Genomic DNA, 22,196 nt, shown 5'->3' on the forward strand with positions numbered 1-22,196 from the left:
GCATCTGTATTAGAGATTATATTTCCCTATTTTCAACCATTCCAGTCAAAAATCTTGAATTTCCATTTCCAGTTGAAAATAACCAATGGAATGCTACTGTAGTCTCAGCCATCTTGAAAATGACGTCAAATTACACTTCTTATTGACTTTAAGTTTGATGTTTGACCTTATTTGAGCAGAAAAAGGGGGAATTCCAAACTTCTGTATGTGGAAAGCAGCACAGCACGCCTAGAGCGCTATCTATTAGCATTTAGCACAAGGAGCATTTGAGAAACGCTAGTGGCATTTACATGGATGCAGCTGGATAACCGTTGAATACTGTTTGCTCATTAATGATGGTTAGCAGAGGTTTAAATCAAAGCTGGTCAGAAAGCCACAGAAACTAAAGCCACATTTCATTCATAGCAGAACAGCACAGCTTTATTTAACATTTCAGTTCACAGAGGTGTTAACAGGAGATCAGATCTATTCCACAAAAAAGGTGGACCTGAAAACAAATGACAAATGACTTCTAGCTGTGTGACACCATATAATGATACCTAATTCATTCCCTAAATGACCAAAAAACTATTTGTAACCCATTAAATTGCTGACTAAAATCAATTTTAAATAAAACACATTTTTATACACATCAACAAACGGCATCCATAAAACAAAACTTCATAAATGACTGTTACTAACACGCTCAACTAATTATTTTCTACAGGTTATTGCCTGTACACTTCGGGCCAACATCTCGAAACGCTACTTTTCGTGGGTCTGACGACCTCAAACAAGCCCAAAACAAAGAACACGGAAAAAACGGAGTAGGCACTTCTGTTTTTTTCCACTTTTTCAGGGGCTTTGTGGGCCAAAAATTCCCTTGCTGCTATTTGCCGTCCTGACGTATCGCACAACACTGGTTGCTAAATCCTTCACCTTGTTGATTTGCGGGTGCTTGAATTTTTTTGTTGCTTTTTAATAACACATACTGAGACACTGGCCTGGTATTGCATGACTTCCTTTTCCAGACGAATCAATGTGCGTTATTCTGCGAGTATGTGTGAAGCGAAATGGTCTGCGATCAGTCATCTGGTTGCTGCCAACATGGTGTAATGATTTTTTTTGATTGTTTCTCAAACAGTAGTTTACACAAAGCGACCAGAACGTAGAGAAGGCATCGTAGAGCTTGCTGTTGTTTCGTTAACTTCAACACTGAACTTCAAGGTCAGAGTGGTTGGGAGAAGGAAATGTTATAGGGAAGACGCTGATGTTCAATACTTTCTGGGTGTAAGGTGAATGACGAGTTACGTAAGGGAGACCAGTTCAAATAAAGGTAATAAATAAAGCTGGAGGCTGAAAAAAAAAACAAGCTCAGGCTGAATGAAAAACTGCTTCAGTGTTCCTTTTGTAGTTTAAAAGTTTAGTAGATGTGGCTCGTGCTTCAACAATTGCAAGGGTTAGTTTAGATTAAGGTGCTGACGTCCTTCCAGTGCTAGAGTTGGGATCAAGAGTTGGGAGCCTAGAGCATACGGATACTCTTAATGGATAAAATACGGAGGCTTGAAGACTTCTGTTTTGAGGGGGACGTTGTGGATCATCTCGGTTCAATCCAGGACTGAGAACGGGATTTGTCGATGAAATAATTCTGTGTTCCTGTATCTCTTTTCTCTTTGGGTGACACCTTGTTGCTTGCATAATGAAAACGAACAGAGGCTAAAATTATCGATTTAAAAATAATACAGAATCCATTTATACTGCCAGACATGACAGCGTCCATCGTCCGTTCACTTTCTGCCCTGACCATCAGAAGTCTTCCTTGGAAAATCTCTTTATGGCATCACTGAGGGATTTTCCCCTCAATCTCTTTCTGTTATTCCTCTCTCTTTTCGGTTTCTTTCCGTATCCGTCTTAGAAGGATGTGAAAAGGTGAAGGGTGGGATTTTGGGAAGGAGAAGGTGTCGGTGGTCTCCCGTGATGGAGTGTTGACAGGCCTTTAGTTCCCACAGCAGCTTCGAGTGGACTGTGCGTCTGGGTCCTGCAGGTTTACCCCCCTGTGTCGGGCAGCATGCGTGGGGTTTTGGGTGTCTGTTTTTGGCATCTTCTTTGCTATTTAAAAAATAATAATAAAATAAACAATAGTTAAATGAAAAAAATCAAAAGCCTGAATGCTGCTCATAATGTCAACCTTTTCTTTAAAGTTGTCATGAAATGAAATTCACTCTATTTTCAAAATTGTCTCTTTTTTTTTTTCATTTTTATTTTATTATGCATTTTTTCTGGGGTTTTTTTTGTTTGTTGGTTTTTACTTTAACTATTAGTTTTTATAAAAATATCAAAAACTTGAATTCTCTTTGGTGACATTTGCCAGACGTCTTCAATGATACACTTTGTAAAAACCCTGAACTTTTCTTAAAATAAACCGGAGGGTTGTGTTCAGATCTCCTTCCATCCAGATCTCCTTTTTTTTATTTTTTTGTTTCACTTGGAAGCACATCACAATTGAAATCGAGATCGGTTCTTGTTACTTTGTCTCAGCACAACTTTACAGCTAAGAATAATTCAACATAGTAAATTACTAACAAGCTGGAAAATCTGGTACTGGAATGAATTTTAATTCTACCTGTAAACAAAATTCTAACAATATTTTGTAGACCCTTACAATAATTTACCCAAGCTTTCCTTAAAATACAACATTAACTATTCTTATTACAAAAAAATAAGGTCACAATGACGACAGTTGTAGATAATATAGCCTTACTGTACTACCAATAACCTGTACACTAGTAAGAAGATGGCTTCAGCACTCACCAATGGCCAGGAACAACTCGTTTACATTCATTGCAGTCTTGGCAGAGGTTTCCATGAAAAGCAAGCCTGTGTCTTCTGCATATGTCTGTGCTTCCTGTGCATAAATGTAAAATTAATGTCTGGGTTACTGCACACAATACAATAGAAAAATATACCAGAATTGACACTATAAAAATAATTAGAATAATTAGAAAATTCAGCTTATCTACGTAATTATTTTATAATTGCATATTATTTATATTATCAAATATATTGAAATACAAAAAAACTTAAGTCTATGGATACAGCTGGATTCTGTAAATTGATGATTAAAGTATCTATCATCATTATCAATACACTTATTTTAAATCGTATTTTGCAATATTACTGTTTGACTATATTTTTGATCAAATAAATTCCGTCTCCATGTGCATGAAAGCCTTTTTTAAAAAAACAACTAAAAATGTAAAGACCACTCCACTCAATGGCACTTTTTTTATTCTGTTCTGTGTGCGCTGAAATAAACAGCAGCACACTACACATGCAACAATCCCAGAGCTATTTATACACCGTCCCTTTACTAACAGAAAAGACCCTAACACCTCCCATGTCTTAAAATATGATTAAAGAAAGGATATGACCTCATACTCCACGAGTCTCTTATCCGCTAGATCAGCCTTGTTTCCTGCGAGAGCAATGACGATGTTGGGACTGGCCTGCCGCTGCAGCTCTTTCACCCAAGCCTTCGCTCGCTCAAATGTTTCCTAAAAATACACGGTTAGAGACTAAGCAACCAATCTACTATTTTAGCAAATAAAACTGTGTATCCTTTGCGTAGAGAGTGCACCATTGTAAACTTACAGGCTTGGTGATGTCAAAAACTACAATAGCCGCCTGGGCTCCACGGTAGTACATGGGGGCCAAGCTGTGGTAGCGCTCCTGTCCGGCTGTGTCCCAAATCTCAAACTTCACCGTAGTGTCATCCAGACAAACAGACTGTGCCAAGAAAGCAGCTGATGGTGGACAACACACAAAATAAAAAACCCGTCCAGCTAGGATTTCAAAGAATTATAATACTGATGCACCTTGATGCTCTTTGTTCTTGGAATCATAGTTATAAAAATGACTAAACCGCAAAATATGAAAATGTTTACTATAATATATATTTATCATCTTAATTGCTTTGCTGCTTACGATCAAGACAAATTACAATTTAATATTAGCGTTGCAATAAGTCCATTTCTATGGTATCTGTCTGAATGTAATTTATGGGAGCCAAAGTCTAAAGCAATGTTTGCAAATATCGGTGTGAAGATTATACTATAAGGTTCGTCACCTTACTTACACGTGATGATATCTAGCATACGATCAGTCACGGTCAGTTAACGCAAGGTTGCAGATCACCATGAAGAATTCACAAGTGTGTGTTCTTTGCACTGCTGACTGTACTGCTCACACCAGATTGTATTCTTCCTGCTCTTGAAGTGTGCATTTGCAAAACGGCAAAAGTCTAGGTGTGAAGTCTGATTTGTTGCTCAAGAAACATCTATTATCACCAGTGCCGGAGATAAATTTTTTAAAGATTATTTGATGAATAAAAATAGCAAAAAAAAAAGCATTTATGCACCTATGTTGAATAAAAAAATATTACTTTATTTTAAAAAAAACGAAAACTTACCGGCCCCCAAACTTTAGAACGGTACTTTATGTATGAAAATGCAATAAACCAAACAAAATCTACCTAAATAAATATAACCATGAATATGAACTCGAATTCATCACTCATGCCTCACCTCCAATGGTGGTTTCCTGAAACTCGTCAAACTGGCCCTTAACAAAGCGCAGCACTAGGCTGGACTTGCCGACAGCCATGTCTCCCAGCAGCACCAATTTGAACTGGCAGATCTTGGTCTGCGGTAGGCTTCCATTGGCCCTGCCGGTCCCGCGAGTGCTCATGATGTAGGAAGGGTGGCCGTCCTCCCTGACAGCGTCTCCAAAAGCAGCAGCTCAAAGCAGACAAGCTGTTGTTTTGGGTTTTTTTAGTACAGGAGACTTCTTCTAAAGTTGTGAGGACAGCTGTCAGACTGTGATGCTAAAAAATGAACAACAATAAGAGCAGAACGTAAGTGGAACAGGTAGTGGGAGAGGAAGTCGCTTACAACTAAAACATTCTGGCAATGTCTGAAAAATTACAAGTAATTAAAAACGTACATAGATATTTAAAAAAAAAAAAAAAAAAAAAAAAAAAAAAAGTCTTTTGAGACAGTTATTCATGCGTGTGTAGAACAACATGAGGGTGAGTAAATGATGCCAAAAATTACTTTTGTGATCAACCTATTCTTTGAACTCTTTTAGCAAAACCAAAAATAATACAAATTAAATAAAATAAACAAGAAGTAAGAATACAGCACGTCAGCAGCCTGAACCGCAGATGCTTTATGTAGTGAATCAGTTCTCATTAGAAATAGGGAAGCTGATGAGTGAAGCAACACAACAACATTTCTTAGGTAAAGACAGCATTGCTAAACATACTCATGAATGTTTCTGTGTGTCATAACATTACAAATAATAATTCTGGTGCAACAGCTTAAAAAAAGTGAAGAAGAAAACAAGGTGGCAAGTATATAACCTTAAGTGAACTTCAAGATTGATTTATTGGGCAAGGCATGGAAAAAAAAAAAAAAAAAAAAAAACTCTTATCAGATCATCTCAATGAAACTTTGTGGTTACTGAAAGTACAGCTCCCTCATACGTTCCAAAATAGATGCCCAAAAGAAGGAATTCTGTTGCAAATTCCTTCTGTAATGGATGAAGACAAACGGTGATCAATAACTCAGATGTTTTGCAGGCAGAAAACCACCAGGTTTGTGAAACTGTCACCTCTTTGTGGTTTCTCAGTCGTGTGCTTTTCTGCCCTCCATGCATCAGCATGGCAAATATTTATAGCTTACAACTTAACGTTTAAGTACATAGGTCGAAGTCAGCTGGCCATCTTATACAGTGATATAAAGGCATTAAGTAAATTGTTAGCAAAACAACAATGTGCATTTATATGTAACGTCTGTGTTGACCCGACCATTATCAATGCACCTGTATTGATCATGCTGCATAGAACTGCATTTACGCACACAACCTGACATTTCCATTGTAAAATTAGGAGTTGACATGATTTGATATTTTTTAAACTATAGGTTGGCCACTGCATGATACGGCATTTGTCCATTTGAATGCTGTGCTTCATCTAGAATATTCATATCCTCTAACCATCCATTCAACTCTCCAGTTTTACATCTTTAATCCATAATTCTTACCAGTAAGTCAACTGTGTTTACTGCATGTGATTTACTGCAACAAACAGGTGTAAGTCTAATAATCATGCGTATGACTAAAGATCTAATTAATCAATCAATCAATCAATCTATTGATCTAATAATAATAATAATATTATCTTCAGTAGTTAGGCATGTCTAATAATTTGAATAATAACTCCAGTAATTGGGTGTATATATATTGGTCTAATAATTAAGCATATTTCTACTGATCTGATTAATCACTCTTAAAATCAAGTGTATATTCATCGATTTGATTAATTATTAAAAAACAGCTTTACGTTTACTGATCTGATTAATAAAAAGTAATCAGACGTATTATTTCAATTGATCTTAATAACAACTCTGATAATCGAGTATCGTCTACTGATCTAATGCATAACTGTAATAATCCGGTGTGTGTGTGTGTGTGTGTACGTGATCTAATCCATAACTCTGACGGTCAGTTGAATGTGTCTGATATGATGCATTAGAGGCGCAGTATAGACTCTGACCATTAACGTGACTCGTCTCGATCCAAGCGAAGCGGGCCGAACGGTGCCATGAACACCATTTTCTAAAATAATCAATTTTTTTTTAAATACACAGAGTCATATAAAACTACCCGCGTTAATTATATTTACCTGTTGTCGCCAGTCGCGGCTGTTTTGGTGGCGGCTGTTCGGTTGTTGATCTATCAGCTGGTTATCGGTCTGCTGCGAGCACTTCCTGCACCTCCGCGCATGCGCACTGAGCCACACGGGTCAAATTCAGTTGGACAGATGAAAATATTAACTATTAATTTGTGTATAAATAATAATGTATGAACAGTCTTAATATAAACATCTTGTGGATGCTTAAAATTTCACTCAGTGCTGTCTTATAGTTCACATTTAGGCATGTATAGTTTATTTGAAATAATATTAAACAGAAAAAAAAACAGAATAGCAACTGAGGTACAATTACTAAAACACAAAAAAGATAATTAAATAGATTAAATATTAGACTAAATTCACAGACTTTTATTTTGAAATCAAAAGACTGTCTTTTTTTCAAAAGAACAATTTAAGATTTATAAATAGCACCAAATATTTTTTATCATCGTTGTTGTCATTCCTGCTAGCAAAGAAAAAGTTTTTATATGCGTTTTTGTATTATGTTGAATTCACAACAATTAAATCAACATACGACCATAATAGGACTTTTGTGTTGAAATGAGGTCGAGCTGCAAACGGAACGATTCGTGTTACGTCACGTTGTGACGCAGACATGGCAACCGCTCATGAACTGTTGTGCGGTTTTATCGTTGTTTGTTTTCTAAGAGCTAATACTTCTTTAGAGATCGTACATGTTTATTAACTTTAACTACTTTATTATTTTAAGGTGGTGGTTTGGTGGTTACGTGGGTCTCTAATAATGAAGGAGTTAATGAAAGGATGAAAATAATGAAGTTTTGAGCGGCACGGCAGTGCTCGTTCGCGAAGCGCCTCCTTTTGGTATCTGGTCGCTCGCGCGCGCGCATCAGTGCAACAGCATCGGAAAGCATTTCAGTTTAAATATATACGTTGTATATGTTTGTTATGTATTAATCCACGAAGCAATGGTGACCACCTTTTGAAACTCCAAAACTTCCAATGATTAGGTAAGTTAAGGAGAAAACAGGCGAGTCCGTTATCACCGTGTTGGTGTAACTTGCTAGTTTTGGGAAAGATGTCGCTAAAAGTTTGCTGACTGATCCATATCTTCCTTACATCAAAATACTTTGAAATAATTGATATTAGTAATATAAATATCAGAAATCCTCCACGTCGTTTTTCTTGTTTTTTTTTGTGTTTGAATAACTTCAATTGGCGGAAGGGAAGACGCTTATGTCCCATTGTATGCATAAAAAAACATTTTTAATTGATGTCGAACATTTTTAAGTAAAAAGAAAATGAACATTGTTTTACAACTGAGTGGATTTGACTTAACGGTAAATTTCAGCTGTTGAATTATTCAATTTAAAGAATATACTGTCGTTAATGGTAATGTTTCCCATTCATAAAGTGGAATATTACGACTTCAAACCAAATTAAACAAGTGTGTGTGTGTGTGTATATATATATATATATATATATATATATATATATATATATATATATATATATATATATATATATATATATATATATATATATATATATATATATATAATTAAGTGGTTCTTTAGGAAATTGCTTGACTTTACCTCATATATCTAGTATAGACTGGTTAGTTATGATAAAATTCTTGTCCTTCTAGCTGTATTCTAAATTATGTCCAGGCTTTTTATTGTTCCTAATTCTTACAATTCATATCATTGTCTACAACATATTACTTAGTTTGCTGTTGCGTTATCACTTACGCCCATACGCAGCCATGTTAATAGTGAATTGATACTTTCTCCCTGACTCATCTCACTCCTTTGAACAAATCTTTTTTTTCCTCGGTAGAAATGGACAAATACACAGCTTGTGTATGGCCACGTCTGGAACCCTTTCTAATGGGGGTGCTTCCTGCCACACCTCCAAGCAAATTCAGCATGCATTATCTGCGCAAGATGGCTTGTTACGTCCGGTCCCGGGACGGCTGCTTCCCCAGGCTCGGCTGGCACATGTGGCGACACATTGCTTGTGGCAAACTGCAGCTGGCGGAGGAGCTTGCCTGGTTGTATTTCGAAACTTTTGACCTGTTGATGCCTCGTTCTGCAGAGCAGAGATTAGAGTGGGCAGAAGCTCTGTCGCAAAGCCATACTCCTAAGGAACTGGACAGGCAGCGTTGTAAGGTAAGAGAAAAAAGGTGTAGTGCTGTTAGAAAGAATGATTAGCATGCTTTTGTTGTAATAAATGTCTCTGTTTCTTCTTTTAGCTGTCAGTGGACACTCTGCAGTTTCTGCTCTTCCTGTATCTACAGCAACTAAACCGAATCTCTCTCCGCACGTCACTGATTGGGGAAGAGTGGCCGAGTCCCAGATCACGATCTCCCTCTTCCTCCTCTGAGAGAGACGCCAAAATAAGCTCACAAAATAAGGTATGTGGATAAATCATATCGAGTCATATTTTCATGTATTTTATATAGTTTGGGGTCAGTCTTTTTTATAAAGTAATACTTGTATTTAGAAAAGATTAATTAAAGTGACCATAAATACTTTAATTTTGTTATAAGATCTTTGAAATATAACACATTTTGCCTGTATAATGCGGGAAGAAAGGATCAATTTTAGGGAGAACACTTTTGCACAGTGGTTTGTTTTTTTACTTTTTGTTTTACCAGAACTGGGATGACCAGGCTCATCTTACGTTCATCCAGACACACCTGTCTGAGCTTTTGGAGTTACTAGTAGAGCCAGGCCAGCTGAGCACTTCTGGACAGGTTCTGCGTGACAGCCAGCTCACTTCAGAGGCCCTGGAAAGCCTCAGTTTGTTGTTGGAAGGATCTGTGAGCCATAGCCGTACCGTGCACCCAATCCACAAGCTCCTCAGCCGCTCAACACTGCAGTCCCAGGCAGGATACTCCAAACTCAGCCGCTCCTACTCTCTGCAGCAGTTCCAGGGGTTTCTGCATCAAGCCCTTTGTCTCAATCCCTTCGGCATTTCCACCTGTTTAGAGTCGGGAAAGAAACTGACATGGGCACAGCAAGGTAAACTGGAAGTTCTTGTCAAAGAAATAAAGTGATTTTTAAAATTTCTTAAATCAAACGTTCTTTAGGAACATTTGGCGTTTAGTTTCATTTAAATTGTGTGTGAGTTCTTAGTGGAAACTTTTCCTATACAAAAATGTAATATACATAGGAACAGTATAAAAACCATTATATTTAATAAAACGATTTGATGGTTTGATGGTTAATCAGATTATAGCATCACTAACATAACATGTTTTGTTTTGTAGTAGAGGGCACCCTAAAAAAAGCCAAAATATTCAGAAATACACACATGGCTCCTCCAGGAAGTCGATTGTTGCTCATGTCACAGGTCTGCAAACAGACGCTGGCCAAAGATTCTGAAAAGCTGAATAATTCCAACATCAAACTCCACCGCTGCAGTGAGGCTTTCATCTACCTTCTCTCTCCTTTGAGGTGAGGAATCACTTTATTAAAGTAAAATAAATGCACCTTTTCTATATATTTACCTGGAGTTTATGTCAAAAATGTAAAGAGTGCTGGTCATAGTCATAATATCAAAGAAAGTCCTTGTCTTGCAGGTCTGTGACCTTGGATAAGTGCAGAAACAGTACAGTGGTATTCGGCCCGGTGGGAACCAGCGTCCACATTCAGAGCTGTGAGAATGTTCGTGTGGTGTGTGTGGCCGGCCGGCTGACGATAGGCGGCTCTTCTCATTGTACAATCCATGCCCTCACCCCTACTCGACCCCTTCTCCTTCCTGGGAATGTGTCTCTCACACTGGGCCCCTTCCACACACATTATCCCACTCTAGAGGATCACATGGCTAGTGTGGGCCTAGCTGTGGTTCCAAATTTATGGGACCAGCCTCTGCTGTTTGGAGCCGAGGGTTCTGCTACAGACACTGGCTTCTACCGCATCCAGCCCCCCTCTGAGTTTTACCCGCTGGTGATACCCTTTCAAATGGAGGGGGATAACTGCGAAATCCCTTGGGGCCTGCCAGCAGATTACCAGAAGGCCTTGGAGAGCCGAGAGAAGATGATAGAGGAATGGCAGAAGACTGTGAAGGAAGCACACCTAAACAAGTGAGCCCACTTTTCTATTCCATTCAAGTAAAGTCTTTAGCCATGTTCAGATCGTAGTTAAGTGAACATAGGCACAGGTTTAGTGAGATACCAACACTTGGTATGTGCAATGTTAACTGCTCTGCTGATTTAAATTTTTTGTTTTCATTTCATTTCATTTATACATTTATTTATTTATTTATTTATTTTTAGCTATTCCATAAAATGTTGGTTTCTTGGAACATATGTTTTTGTTGTTTTTATTATTATTATTATTGATTTGTATGTAAAATATGTAAACAATATATTAATATATTTGGATTTTTTTTTTCATTTTAAACAAAGATTAAATCTAATTTAAGATACGTCTAGCATTATTATTAAATCTGATTAAAAAAAATGTAATCTATCTGTCCATAAATTGCATCTATCCATAATAATCACATGGGTAAAAGGTTTTCTTTTAAGACGTTCAGATGCATTAGTGATGCATTGTCTTTGTTATTTTAAAGGGTCCAGAGGCGGCAGTTTCAGGCCGTAGTGGAGCAGAAGTTTCATGAGTGGTTGCTTGCGACAGGACAAAGACAAGAGCTGGACAGCCTCCTCCCTCCTGTCCTCACCCCCTCCACATCTGTGGACCACCGGCCTTCCAGCCACAACTCCAACCCTGGACCAACGGTACTCAAAGAACAAGCACCCGAACAAGCAATGGGACGAGCACCAACCGTTTGCTAAGGGAACAGCGAAACAACCAAAAGCTGATTTTTGCCGTCTCTGATCCTCAAACATTAGTGTTCTTTTTGTATGAAGACTGTCAATGCTGTATCTAGTTTTGATAGGGACTTTGTCCTGTCACATTATTGACATCTAGAAAAATCTATGCTGGATTAGTGATTAGAGTTGCTATATTATTACTGCAGTTTTCAGATTATGCATTATGCTAATTTTTGTTACGAAACACCAGTGATTCCAGAGAAGCATTATTTAAATAAAACAGAAAAGGGACAGATTGCTGCCTTTATTGGAATTTAGAGGATACAGGGATGAGATATGTACTGTAATTATTGACACATGTCGATCTCAATTGGTACGTGGCATAACACATACACTCACTGAAGAGTTGAATGCCTTCACATGGCCAGTATGAAATGTTAATATTTCTCCTTTGCTGTATGTTCACAATGCCTTGCACTGTAATTGCACTATTACTGTATCTTCACCATACAGATTCCAACAACGCTGTCACTTAAAATGTCTCTCGACTGTATTAATGTCTTAAGTTAACATTTGAAATATGTTTGAATCAGCATTTTATAGTTTAGTGTACATATTCTATAGACATCTGTGTAACACAAATCAACTTTGGTTTCTTAAAGGTGAAATGGTTTGGTTGTTTAATAAACCATAGCTATTATCATATTCTCTTTTGAAGACAATTTTTAGCTATTTGGACTTCAGACTCCTTGTATCTTACCTTTGAGCTTTAATGGCCGTATTGAATCAGTAGCACTTACCTTTAGCTTGCTGAATGACTATATGTGTGTAATGCATCTTTAAATCATCAAGCAGCAATTCTTTTTCATCTTACCTCTGAATCTGGTTTATTTGTTAAAGAACCTCAATTACAGATAAAGTACATTTCAGCTGGTCTACAGCAGTTTTATTTTAGTTTTGTAGTATTATTTTTTTATATATATATAATTTTGGTTTTAATTTAGCGTTTTGTAATAGTGCAGTTCAAGAGAAATGGAGAGGAGAGATTTCAGTTTTAAAATGAGAGTATTTTTAGTATTTAATTTTAGTTGGAAAGGCAACATTTCTGTTTTTAAATAATTTAATTGTATTTTTAATTTCAGTTACTGGAAATAAATAAATATATTTAATATATTATATTTTTGCTTTGACACCAGTAACACATGTAATATAACCATAATTCCGGAAATGTTGGAATGTTTTAAAAATGTGAATGAAATGAAAACTAAAAGACTTTCATATAACACAGAAAACAGCCAAAAATGTTTTCTTCACAGAACATAGATAACATTATAGATAACACAAATACTTTTTATGCATTCTTTCACAAATAGGAGAGCCTCTGCCTCTCTAAGACGTCCCTTTTATGTTGCAGACCTAATGTCAAATGATTAGTTGTTAGATGTTCTCCTAGTTGAATCTTTGAAAACCTTTTCAGCCCCTGTCCCAACTGTTTTGAGAGCAGACCGATTTTGAAGTTAGCTAATTTTGTGCATAAAATCTAAAACATTTCTTAGTTTAAACAGTTGTTTCATCTACGTTCTGTTGTGAATATTTCCAACAATTCTGCTTGTATATTAGTTTAAATGCACACTGCTGATATTGAACAATTTAACCACAACTTTTCTAGTGTTTACAGCACTGAAACATCAGCCACCCTGATCACAGGGTGATCACAATCTTTTCAAAGTATTTTGAATTTGACGACTCCTTTTTCTTCTTGATACCTCGTCGGAAAGATGGCTGCACACTTTTATTATCTCACTGAATACAGTCGAATGTATACAGCTCTAGTTTTCAGACATCTGACTCATTTTGACTCATTTGAGTCTTTTTGCATTATTGGTAGCAGAGAAGTGTGCATATTCTAGTGCAGGGTATGTTTGCTTTATTAAATGCAACATTTCTGATTGTAAAAACCTAAATTATCACTGCCGATTTAATTATCTATGCAAACCACTCACATTTTCTCCAGATTTAGTTTAGTTAGTTGGTTCATTTGCCAGTGGGCGTGCTGTTGAAAAGAGCTGAGCCAGAGTAATGAGTGCCATTCAGCAACGCATGATACAATCCAATGAGTCTGGGCTCTTTATTTGGCAGTGCTCTTGGCATCAGGTGCTGGCCAGTGTGCTGTGTTTGTTGTGGTTCAGGTTGGTCCAGTTGTAGGGTGCTGCGTTGTTTCAGGGTGAATGAATGCCCTTGCCAGGCTAGTCATTATCCTTTAATCCCCATTTGCTTTTCTGGAAAAAAAACTGAATAGTGCTAGAATCACTGACTCGATTTTTGGATCTCATTTTCATGACAAAGTGAATATCTGGCCCTTCCCTGCCCGTCATTTTGACGTTGGGAGCTGCATATTTAAACAGCCCCATAAACATCACTCTGGACACCCAGACAAGACTAAATACAGTATTCAAGATGGGCAGGGTGAGTAGAAAATCACTTGAATATAATGGTAAAGAGGCTGAATCTTGTGCAGTTGCATAATTTATGAAAACAAAATTACAAATTTAAAAAAAAATTATAATCATGGTTTCTCAACCTTAATGACAGATGCAGTTGTGTTTAATTCAGCAAAATAGTTTTGAGAATGCATTTGTATGGACGTTTTAAATATGGATATATTAATTGTGTTAACTTTAAATTCACAGATAAGGGGGAAAAAGTAAATTGGGGAAATTAATTTAAAGTATACCTAGCAAATAGAGCTACTATATTTTTAAACTTCTTGTTTTTTTGTATACTTGCATGCAATGCAATGCCTAAATGATGACACTGACTTTTGAAACTATTATCTAAAAGCCCTATTTTCTACAACTTCTTTTCTGAACATTTTGGCCTGCAGTCAAATCAGTACTTTAGGACTGTGTTGAAACTGTGTTTTTAATTACAGATCAGACTATTTTGGATCTAAGATGGCCGTCTGTGGGTTTTAAATGGGCAACATTGGTTGGCTGCTGGCATAAACTGGTTAATATTTCTGTTAGCTTGTTAAACTTGTTAATGCTGCAGGCAGACCAGTTGACCAAGACTATATTTTAATACGCCCTGAAAATTCTCCATAGCAAACCAGTGGATACCAACTAAATTCAAAGTCACATTGGTCTATTTGGTAATTTAAATAAAAGACTGGTCACATTGCTTGCTGGTCAGCCAGCGTGAACATGGCTAAAAACATTATTTACCAGTTTTGAAATTTTGATATTATAAAATGCTTTTCAACATTACCTCGTTGTCTCCCAGATTGTGTTTTTCGAGGACAAAAACTTTCAGGGTCGCCGTTACGAGTGTGACAGTGATTGCTCTGACTTCCATACCTATCTGAGCTGCTGCAATTCTATTCGTGTGGAAAGTGGGGCCTGGGTGGTTTACGAGCGGCCCAACTACACTGGTAACCGGTATCTGCTAACCAGAGGAGACTATCCTGAATACCTGGGCTGGATGGGCCTCAGTGACTGTCTCAGTTCCTGCAAGCTCATCCGCTTTGTAAGTTCAACTAGTATATTCAACAGCAAGCATTAATGAGATATATCCAAGAATTAAACAGTGCATAGAGCACAACAGATATGATTTGCTATGTTTTTAGACTGGGCATAACGATGAAGCTGTTTTACAATGCTGTGTTTGAACTGAGTTCAATTAAAGCTTGGGACAGTATGAGTAGTGGAAGGTCACGCATAGACCTTTCCTAACTGTTATGTGAGTTTAACCTAATTAGTCCACATGGCTTTTGCCAATAAATCAGTGTCCACATGGTCTGCAGTATTTGATTCAGTTGTGTTGAAAGACCAGACTTGCATGTGTAATGTAAGCAAACATTTAGTCCATACAGAGGACTAAATTAAACTTCAGATCAACTCTGTTTTGACATTATAACACTTATACAGCTACATATAAAAAGAAAATGCTGAATCTATAAAATAACAGAATTTCTGCCCTGAATGAATATCTTTATAGCATGAATATATATTAACAGATATTTTCAATATGCTTTAAAAAAAATTCAAGATCAAACCGGGCAAACAACTGTACAATAACTTTCAAAGCATGCTTATGAAGGTCTTCGAGTATTATATTATTGTTAACTGACTTGAAAACTAGTGCCATCTGAATCCATACATTCTTTTTGGCATTTCGCTTCATTTATCCAAACTCCATCCTTCACACGCACATATTTTTACCCCTTTTCTCTTCCCAAATCCAAATATGTCCACCCCATGCAGGCAAGTGGAATGCAGTACAAGGTTCAGTTGTACGACAAGCCTGACTTCACAGGCCAGGCTATAGAGTCTATTGAAGACTGTCCATCTGTGCTGGAGAGGTTTCGTCTGAGAGAGGTCCATTCTTGCAAAGTTCTGGATGGATACTGGATCTTCTACGAGCATCCTAACTACCGTGGCCACCAGTACTTCCTGGAGAAAGGCCACTACCGTAAACCGGTGGAGTGGGGTGCGGTCTGTCCCACAGTGCAGTCTTTCCGTCGATTCACCGAGTGATGTCCCTCTGTCACAATACTTGGGCTAATTGGCTGTGACTCACTGAAGGTCCAGCTGAAATAAAAGTTTGGCTGGAGATTAACTCAGCAGCACATTTGTTGCTTGTTTGTAGTTTGTACAGACTAACGCGAATTGCAAAGTATTGGTCGTAGATCCAGAGTTATGGGGTGGAGATTGAGGTGAGTTCCAAATGAGAAACAATTTCCTCCTCCACCAATGAGCACCATCTCAGACCCCTCAGAGTCCAGCACCTCCAAGCAGAATGAATGCAGCATCAGAGGCCAAGGCACAGATGACTGAAATAAAATAAAAGTAGTAAAAACTTAAGCAATGACAAATACATAAAAGTAATTTTTTACTTTAGAATAAAGGGGATTGCTGGGAATTTTTAATTAATTAGTCGTTGCAAAAATGAGAACAACAAAATGTTTATGTATATGGGTTGCTTATTGTTTTTATACACCAGGGTCCCATACTTTTTGGCCAATGACTTTTACAGTCATTTATGATTAACTTTTAACTAAACATTTTCATTATAATTTTTTTTAAATCATAGCTGTTACCAATTTCCTGACAATTAAAATTTATAAAACAGTGATAATAAAAGATAAGGTTCAATAACTTCACTTATTAATATTAAATCATCAAACATGTTCATACCAAGAATCATAACTATAACCACAAAGTTATTAAAATTACTCAAATTCTTAAGAGAATAGAGAAGTCCTCCACCCAGCTGTAAAAATAACAAAAGGCCTTTGGAAAAACCTTTTTCAATGAATGAATGATAGAAATAGTGCCATGCAAATTTGTAATATTCCCTCTAATGTAGTTAATACTGCAGTAATTATCTGTATGCTGTCAGAATTGTCTTCTTATGACTATTCAATGAGATATTAGAGCCAAAATGTTATAATAAACCATTAATCACCACTGGAGTCTATGAGCAGAGAAACCTACAGTATCCAGCTGGATCTCCACACAGCTCCCAGTGTTTAGATTTATTACAGCAACTCCTGGTACTCCATCAGCCTGAAGCCAAACTCCACCAACCACAACCAACTTCTCATTAATTACACAGGCTGAATGAGAATATCTGAAAATAGAGGCCAAGACTTTTTGATTACTGAGAGGCACATCTTCACAACACATGATTTTCATACTTTAACGGGCAAATATAAGTGATTTTAAACCTGGGTACTGGGGGTGGATGCAAATTCTTTGTCTCCCAACAAAAACCTGATGATGTAGGTCTCAGATAGGAAGCATCACCGAGAGGTCTACCACCTTTCCCCAAGCCTCCAAATATCACAAGGCCCCCACCGAAGGGACAAGCCGAATGGGAATGACGGGCTTCCGGGACGGCACCAACAACTGTCATCTGAGTGAAACACACACAAGTAGTAACATTATGTTTCCCTTTCAAAATAATTACAAGGTAACAAAATTTCTAATGCATGTTCACTACTGTTTAAAGGAAGATGCCACTTAAAAAAAATAAATAATATTTTAAGTTAATTTACCAATTCACCTAGAGTTAAATTGTTGAGTTTTGTCATTTTTGAATCCACTCTGGGTCAGAGGGAGCACTTTTAACTGCAGTTAGCATAGGTCATTGAATCTGAATAGAGTAGGAGTATCTCGCTCAAAAATATCCTATTTAATATAGTCCTATTTAAAACTGGACTCTTCTGTAGTTACATCCCGTACTAAGAATGACGGAAAATGAACAGTTGTGATTTTCTAGGCTGATGTGGCTAGGAAATATACTTTCATTCAGGCGTAATAGTCAAGGAACTTCACTGCTGAGCCACGGATGCAGCAGGCGCAATGATATCAATGATCCTATTTTCAAAAAAGTTCATTTAAAAGTTTGGGGAAAAGATTTTTAATTAATACTCTACATTTACTGTTACAAAACATTTCTATTTCAATTAAACCCCGTTTAAACCTGATATTTATCAAAAAATTCTGAAAAATAATAAGAAACAATACTTAAGCACTAAATCAGCATATTAGAAAGATTTCTGAAGGATCATGTGACACTGAAGACTGGAGTAATGGCTTCTGAAACTTACAACCCCAAACTGTAGTGTACCTGCTCGTGTTTGTTTTCATTAAGTTTTAATATGAGAAAGATGAGAAATGAGAAATATGAGAAAGCCATGCCTCAGTCCAGCGCTTGTCCTCCAAACTCAGAAAATGTGCATCATCTAGAACTGGATCCTTCTCTGTACGTCCCCCAAACACTAACAGAAAGGTCTTATCTGGAACAATAAATTAAGAACTTATTATTTTGCTCCTTATAATGAGAAAAATATATAAAATATCTAGAGTAAAATGTCTAACCTTTATAACTTATCAAGGTTGATGTATGTCGCCAGCGTGGCTTTGGACCAGCGCCGGTACAAACCATGTTCTTAAAAGACAGCTGTACAGCACCTTGGGATCGATCGTTACCGGGGTCAAATGTCACCCACACAACACTGCCTGTTGGATTGAGTGGAGAAGTTCTTCCACCGAAGAGCACAGCTCCACCTCCAGGGATAGATGTCAACGTCTGATAAAGACTAATCACTGAGGAGAAGAAATATGAGACAGAGATATGCATGCATACATAATTAGACTGGTCTCTACATCAAATTGTTATAAATTAAACAAAACCTTAGAGTTTTCAAATCCCACAGATTTTCATATCACCAAAATTAAGAACTATTCAATTAAGAACTCCAACTTGAAACACATAAAAGCAATACAAACTTTAAAGTTTTAAGTTTGTTCATTTACTAACAGACAGGTCATGTTTATTCAGAAAAAAATCCAGTAAGGAAACCCTTATCAAAAGCAAAAATAGAGCACTGATCAAATCACCTCTATCTCCAAGAGCCTCCACACAGGCACATTTCCAGCCATCCTTCTCTTTGATCAGGACCCTCGCTGCTGTGTCTCTTCCGCTTCTCCCACAGCCTCCGGTGAGTAAGATGATTCCAGGTGCCAGGAGAGCAGAGGCCATACCGACAGCCTCTATACTCGGAGACCCACACATGGGCTGAATGACCAGGGGAGGACACTCGGCCCAGTGAGAAGCCATGTGAGGAACGGAGGACGCTAGGAGTGGAAAAAAACACACGTACCTCTACTACACTGCAATACCTAGTGATACACATAATACCAAACATCTTACCGACTCTTACCCTTCGTTAACTTGAGAAGTGCTTGACTGGTCACAGTGCCTTTGGAGGCTGTAAGGATAAAGTAATGGGAACATTTCTGGTTCCATTCCTGTTATCATCGAGATAAACACAAGTCTGGGATCAGGCATTAGGTCAGATTCAGTGGTGATTCTAGGACCACTCAAAGGTCTTTGCTGGGATTGGGGCCGTTTCCTCACCTCAAACTCATCAAAAGGCTCTAGTCCCTCAACTCTCTGTCTCTCTTCTTCAAGAAGAAGGTCAAAGTAGAACTGGTTCATATCCAGACAGACACATTTTTCCCAGCCCTGTAACAAACAAAGAACAGTTTCTCGTCTTTTGACAATTAACCATTTAAAAGTCTGAATAATTTAATATACTTTAAAGTGTCATTTATTACTGTGATGAAAGCTGAATTTTCAGCAGTCATTACTTCAGTCTTCAGTGTCACATGATCCTTTTAAAATCATGCTGACATGCTGATTTGGTGCACCCAAACATTTATTATTATCAACGTAGAAAACACTGTAGGCCTAATATTTTTCATCATTTTTCATGTTTTTAACCATTTATTTGAGCTAAAAATTACTTTTACCATCTTTACATTTTTGTTAAAAACAGTGTATTTATTATCTATCTTTGTGTTGCTTCAGCCCTTAACACTTTGAAATCTTCACAAACAAGGTCAATACAACCTTCAAGTTTAAAAATGAACATGGCTACATAGTATAAAAAATATATACTGGTATAACACATAAAACATAATTTGAGGCTTACCTTCTGTATGAATCTCTGCTTTTGAGCGACAGTGTCTGGATATTGTTTCAGAGCGTGTATGGTAGAATTGAGCTTCAGGAAGTGGTTCTGCATGACCCTGCCAAACGGGTCATCTGGGTGGATTTGTTCATACATCACAAACATAGATTGTGGGAGCAACTTGGCAGCCCAGCCAATCACAGCATCTGACCTGGAACAAAAAAAAAAAAAAAAAATCACCAAAACACATGTTCATGTTGATATGGCCTCTCTTTTGTTAAACAGTTGTAGTAGAAAGTAAAAGAAAGCTATTAGAAAGACAGAATGAGCTCAAGATACGTTGCAGGTGAGACTCAAAGCTCCATTTATGGAATGAGCGCCAAGACTCAGCGGTTCAGGAGCGCATATGCTAATCATTGCAATTCAAGATAAAGTTGAATATGCATTCTCACCATTGTGTTTCCATATAAGTCAGCACAACCTCTGACAAGACGAGTGTGGGAGCGTCCCACTGCAGTCCAGCTCCGCTCAGAGTCGCCTCCACTTCCTGCTCGTTCCTGACATCCACACCAATGAGATTATAATGACCACTTCTGATGAACACAGCATCTACACACAAGCAAGACATACAAATAACTCATTTTAGGAACAAAAGAATGAGTTGGACACGATTGCTGGGAAAATATGAACATATCCGTGTGGATAATAAAGTTTATAAATAATACTATTAAGCAGTTATGTTTGCAATATAATAATATGTGGTACAGTGAACATCCTACTAGTCTGCTGATTTGAGACTGTCTCTCTATCCGGCAACGTGTCCTTCAGAGAAGTATTGCTATTGATCAAGGCAGTCTTGCGTCGGGCAACTTCTGGAAAGTCAACCTCGAAAACTGTGACACCTCCAAGGGCTCCTTCCGCACGCAACCGGAAATACAGGGAGTCAAACCCGGCTCCAAGTGAAAGAATCTGAGATTAAGAGAACGATATGATCAAGATATTCTTTTCTTACAGTAAAAACACATACAAAACATGAACACTTTATCCCACCTGTCTTCTCGAGCAGGCTTGAGTGGCATGGAAGAATTGTTTCACACAGTGATCGACTGCTTTCCAGCGCACATAATAACCTCTAAAACAGAAAATCATACATGATGCATGTATCAGGAATATCACATCTGTTTCATGAAAATATAATCAAGGAGCAAGAACTGTCTTCTCAGCTGTTACCTATTAATCAGTGGAGCTCTTCTTGACACCTTGCACACAAAATGCTTAAGGAAATCATCGTGGAAGTAGCCCTGTGCAGCTGCTGATACCTTACTGACCACACTGCTGTCATTAGTCCCCTGCACCTGAGACACAATGTCAAAAGAAGAAAGAATTAGATTTGGAACAAAATGAAGGTGAATAAATGATCACAAAACAATTATTTTTGGGTTGACTATTCCTTCGAGATTAGCAAGTATTAGTATAGAAAGCTGTAATTAAAAGGTTACTATTATTATAATTATTATTTATAGTATATACGTATGTTAAATAAATGTTATATAAATAACATAATATGATGTTACCCTATTATGATGACTAAACGTATTATTTAGCATTAAAGATTTGCAAAATTATATGCAATTTTGCCAGGGTACTTACTAAGGGCCAAATAGCAGATTGATATTAAATACCATGGTATACTGTTGACACATTTTGTTACTGATATAACTTCCGTTTGACTGCCAGATTTGACTTTTTTTAAGGTGTCAGATCTGAGCTGATCCGGTCTTACTGAAACATAATAGAACATAAATACTGTCTGACTCACAGCTGCATCTTTTCCTTGGTCTCTCTTGCTGTTTACTGGCATCACTCTGAACACACGTGGAAGCAGCCTGTGGAAACAACAAGGAAGCACTAAAGCGGAAGTCGGTGCATATCATTCCATGACAAAAGCGTTTCAAATATAACCTCAGATAAGAATTGAGTGCAAATAAATAAATCAAGAAATCAAGAAAACGTGTGAAAATACATATAGTTTATAACTCGGTGATCGGTATATTAAATAATGGTACTGAGACACAGCAAGACACATAACACTAGCGATAGTAGTTGTTTATAATTGTATTATAGTTTCAAGGTAAATATATTAACATGTATTTGCGAATTTGTATATTATGTATATTCATAATTAATACACAATAACATATTTTTTTAAAATAGTCCCGGAC

The 22,196-nt window shown here is 37.2% G+C and overlaps 4 protein-coding genes across 4 annotated transcripts; 2 read left to right on the forward strand and 2 right to left on the reverse strand.

Moving 5' to 3' along the window:
• Nucleotides 1-393: 393 nt before the first annotated feature.
• Nucleotides 394-6,848, reverse strand: rab5b (RAB5B, member RAS oncogene family). Its single transcript, XM_043248821.1, has 6 exons — nucleotides 6,722-6,848; nucleotides 4,563-4,861; nucleotides 3,631-3,782; nucleotides 3,411-3,533; nucleotides 2,791-2,884; nucleotides 394-2,088 (listed from the first exon to the last, which is right to left on the reverse strand). Exons 2-6 carry the CDS (start codon nucleotides 4,723-4,725, stop codon nucleotides 1,976-1,978), a joined length of 645 nt encoding a protein of 214 aa, XP_043104756.1. The 5' UTR covers nucleotides 4,726-4,861; nucleotides 6,722-6,848; the 3' UTR covers nucleotides 394-1,975.
• A 477-nt stretch (nucleotides 6,849-7,325) lies between these two features.
• On the forward strand, nucleotides 7,326-12,365 carry tbccd1 (TBCC domain containing 1). Its single transcript, XM_043249310.1, has 7 exons — nucleotides 7,326-7,719; nucleotides 8,549-8,880; nucleotides 8,964-9,125; nucleotides 9,369-9,735; nucleotides 9,984-10,170; nucleotides 10,296-10,799; nucleotides 11,291-12,365. Exons 2-7 carry the CDS (start codon nucleotides 8,551-8,553, stop codon nucleotides 11,511-11,513), a joined length of 1,773 nt encoding a protein of 590 aa, XP_043105245.1. The 5' UTR covers nucleotides 7,326-7,719; nucleotides 8,549-8,550; the 3' UTR covers nucleotides 11,514-12,365.
• Nucleotides 12,366-14,741: 2,376 nt separating this feature from the next.
• On the forward strand, nucleotides 14,742-16,027 carry crygs2 (crystallin, gamma S2; the record flags this gene model as incomplete). Its single annotated transcript, XM_043248564.1, has 2 exons — nucleotides 14,742-15,017; nucleotides 15,755-16,027. Coding segments are annotated over 2 exons (549 nt in total), but the record flags the coding sequence as incomplete, so codon positions are not given.
• Nucleotides 16,028-16,149: 122 nt separating this feature from the next.
• lcmt2 (leucine carboxyl methyltransferase 2) lies at nucleotides 16,150-21,882 on the reverse strand. Its single transcript, XM_043249309.1, has 14 exons — nucleotides 21,794-21,882; nucleotides 21,205-21,329; nucleotides 21,025-21,106; nucleotides 20,754-20,943; nucleotides 20,427-20,583; nucleotides 19,996-20,185; nucleotides 19,419-19,526; nucleotides 19,222-19,309; nucleotides 18,899-19,135; nucleotides 18,377-18,604; nucleotides 18,197-18,294; nucleotides 17,221-17,408; nucleotides 16,988-17,123; nucleotides 16,150-16,323 (listed from the first exon to the last, which is right to left on the reverse strand). Exons 1-14 carry the CDS (start codon nucleotides 21,833-21,835, stop codon nucleotides 16,150-16,152), a joined length of 2,043 nt encoding a protein of 680 aa, XP_043105244.1. The 5' UTR covers nucleotides 21,836-21,882.
• Nucleotides 21,883-22,196: the final 314 nt, after the last annotated feature.

This window comes from Puntigrus tetrazona, chromosome 9 (assembly GCF_018831695.1).
Source record: "Puntigrus tetrazona isolate hp1 chromosome 9, ASM1883169v1, whole genome shotgun sequence".
NCBI lineage: Eukaryota > Metazoa > Chordata > Actinopteri > Cypriniformes > Cyprinidae > Puntigrus > Puntigrus tetrazona.

What these genes read in the sequence shown, in the direction of transcription:
- rab5b (XM_043248821.1), bottom strand. Translation starts at nt 4,725, where the DNA reads ATGAGCACTCGCGGGACCGGCAGGGCCAATGGAAGCCTACCGCAGACC. An exon ending in TCAGGAAACCACCATTGGAG is followed by an intron (nt 3,783 to 4,562) that starts GTGAGGCATGAG and finishes GTCCACCATCAG; the next exon opens with CTGCTTTCTTGGCACAGTCT. An exon ending in CGAGTTGTTCCTGGCCATTG is followed by an intron (nt 2,089 to 2,790) that starts GTGAGTGCTGAA and finishes TTTTTTAAATAG; the next exon opens with CAAAGAAGATGCCAAAAACA.
- lcmt2 (XM_043249309.1), bottom strand. Translation starts at nt 21,835, where the DNA reads ATGCCAGTAAACAGCAAGAGAGACCAAGGAAAAGATGCAGCT. An exon ending in AGTCTCAAATCAGCAGACTA is followed by an intron (nt 20,584 to 20,753) that starts GTAGGATGTTCA and finishes GCTTGTGTGTAG; the next exon opens with ATGCTGTGTTCATCAGAAGT. An exon ending in AGCAGAGATTCATACAGAAG is followed by an intron (nt 19,527 to 19,995) that starts GTAAGCCTCAAA and finishes TGTTTGTTACAG; the next exon opens with GGCTGGGAAAAATGTGTCTG.
- tbccd1 (XM_043249310.1), top strand. Translation starts at nt 8,551, where the DNA reads ATGGACAAATACACAGCTTGTGTATGGCCACGTCTGGAACCCTTTCTA. An exon ending in AAATAAGCTCACAAAATAAG is followed by an intron (nt 9,126 to 9,368) that starts GTATGTGGATAA and finishes TTGTTTTACCAG; the next exon opens with AACTGGGATGACCAGGCTCA. An exon ending in ACTGACATGGGCACAGCAAG is followed by an intron (nt 9,736 to 9,983) that starts GTAAACTGGAAG and finishes TTTGTTTTGTAG; the next exon opens with TAGAGGGCACCCTAAAAAAA.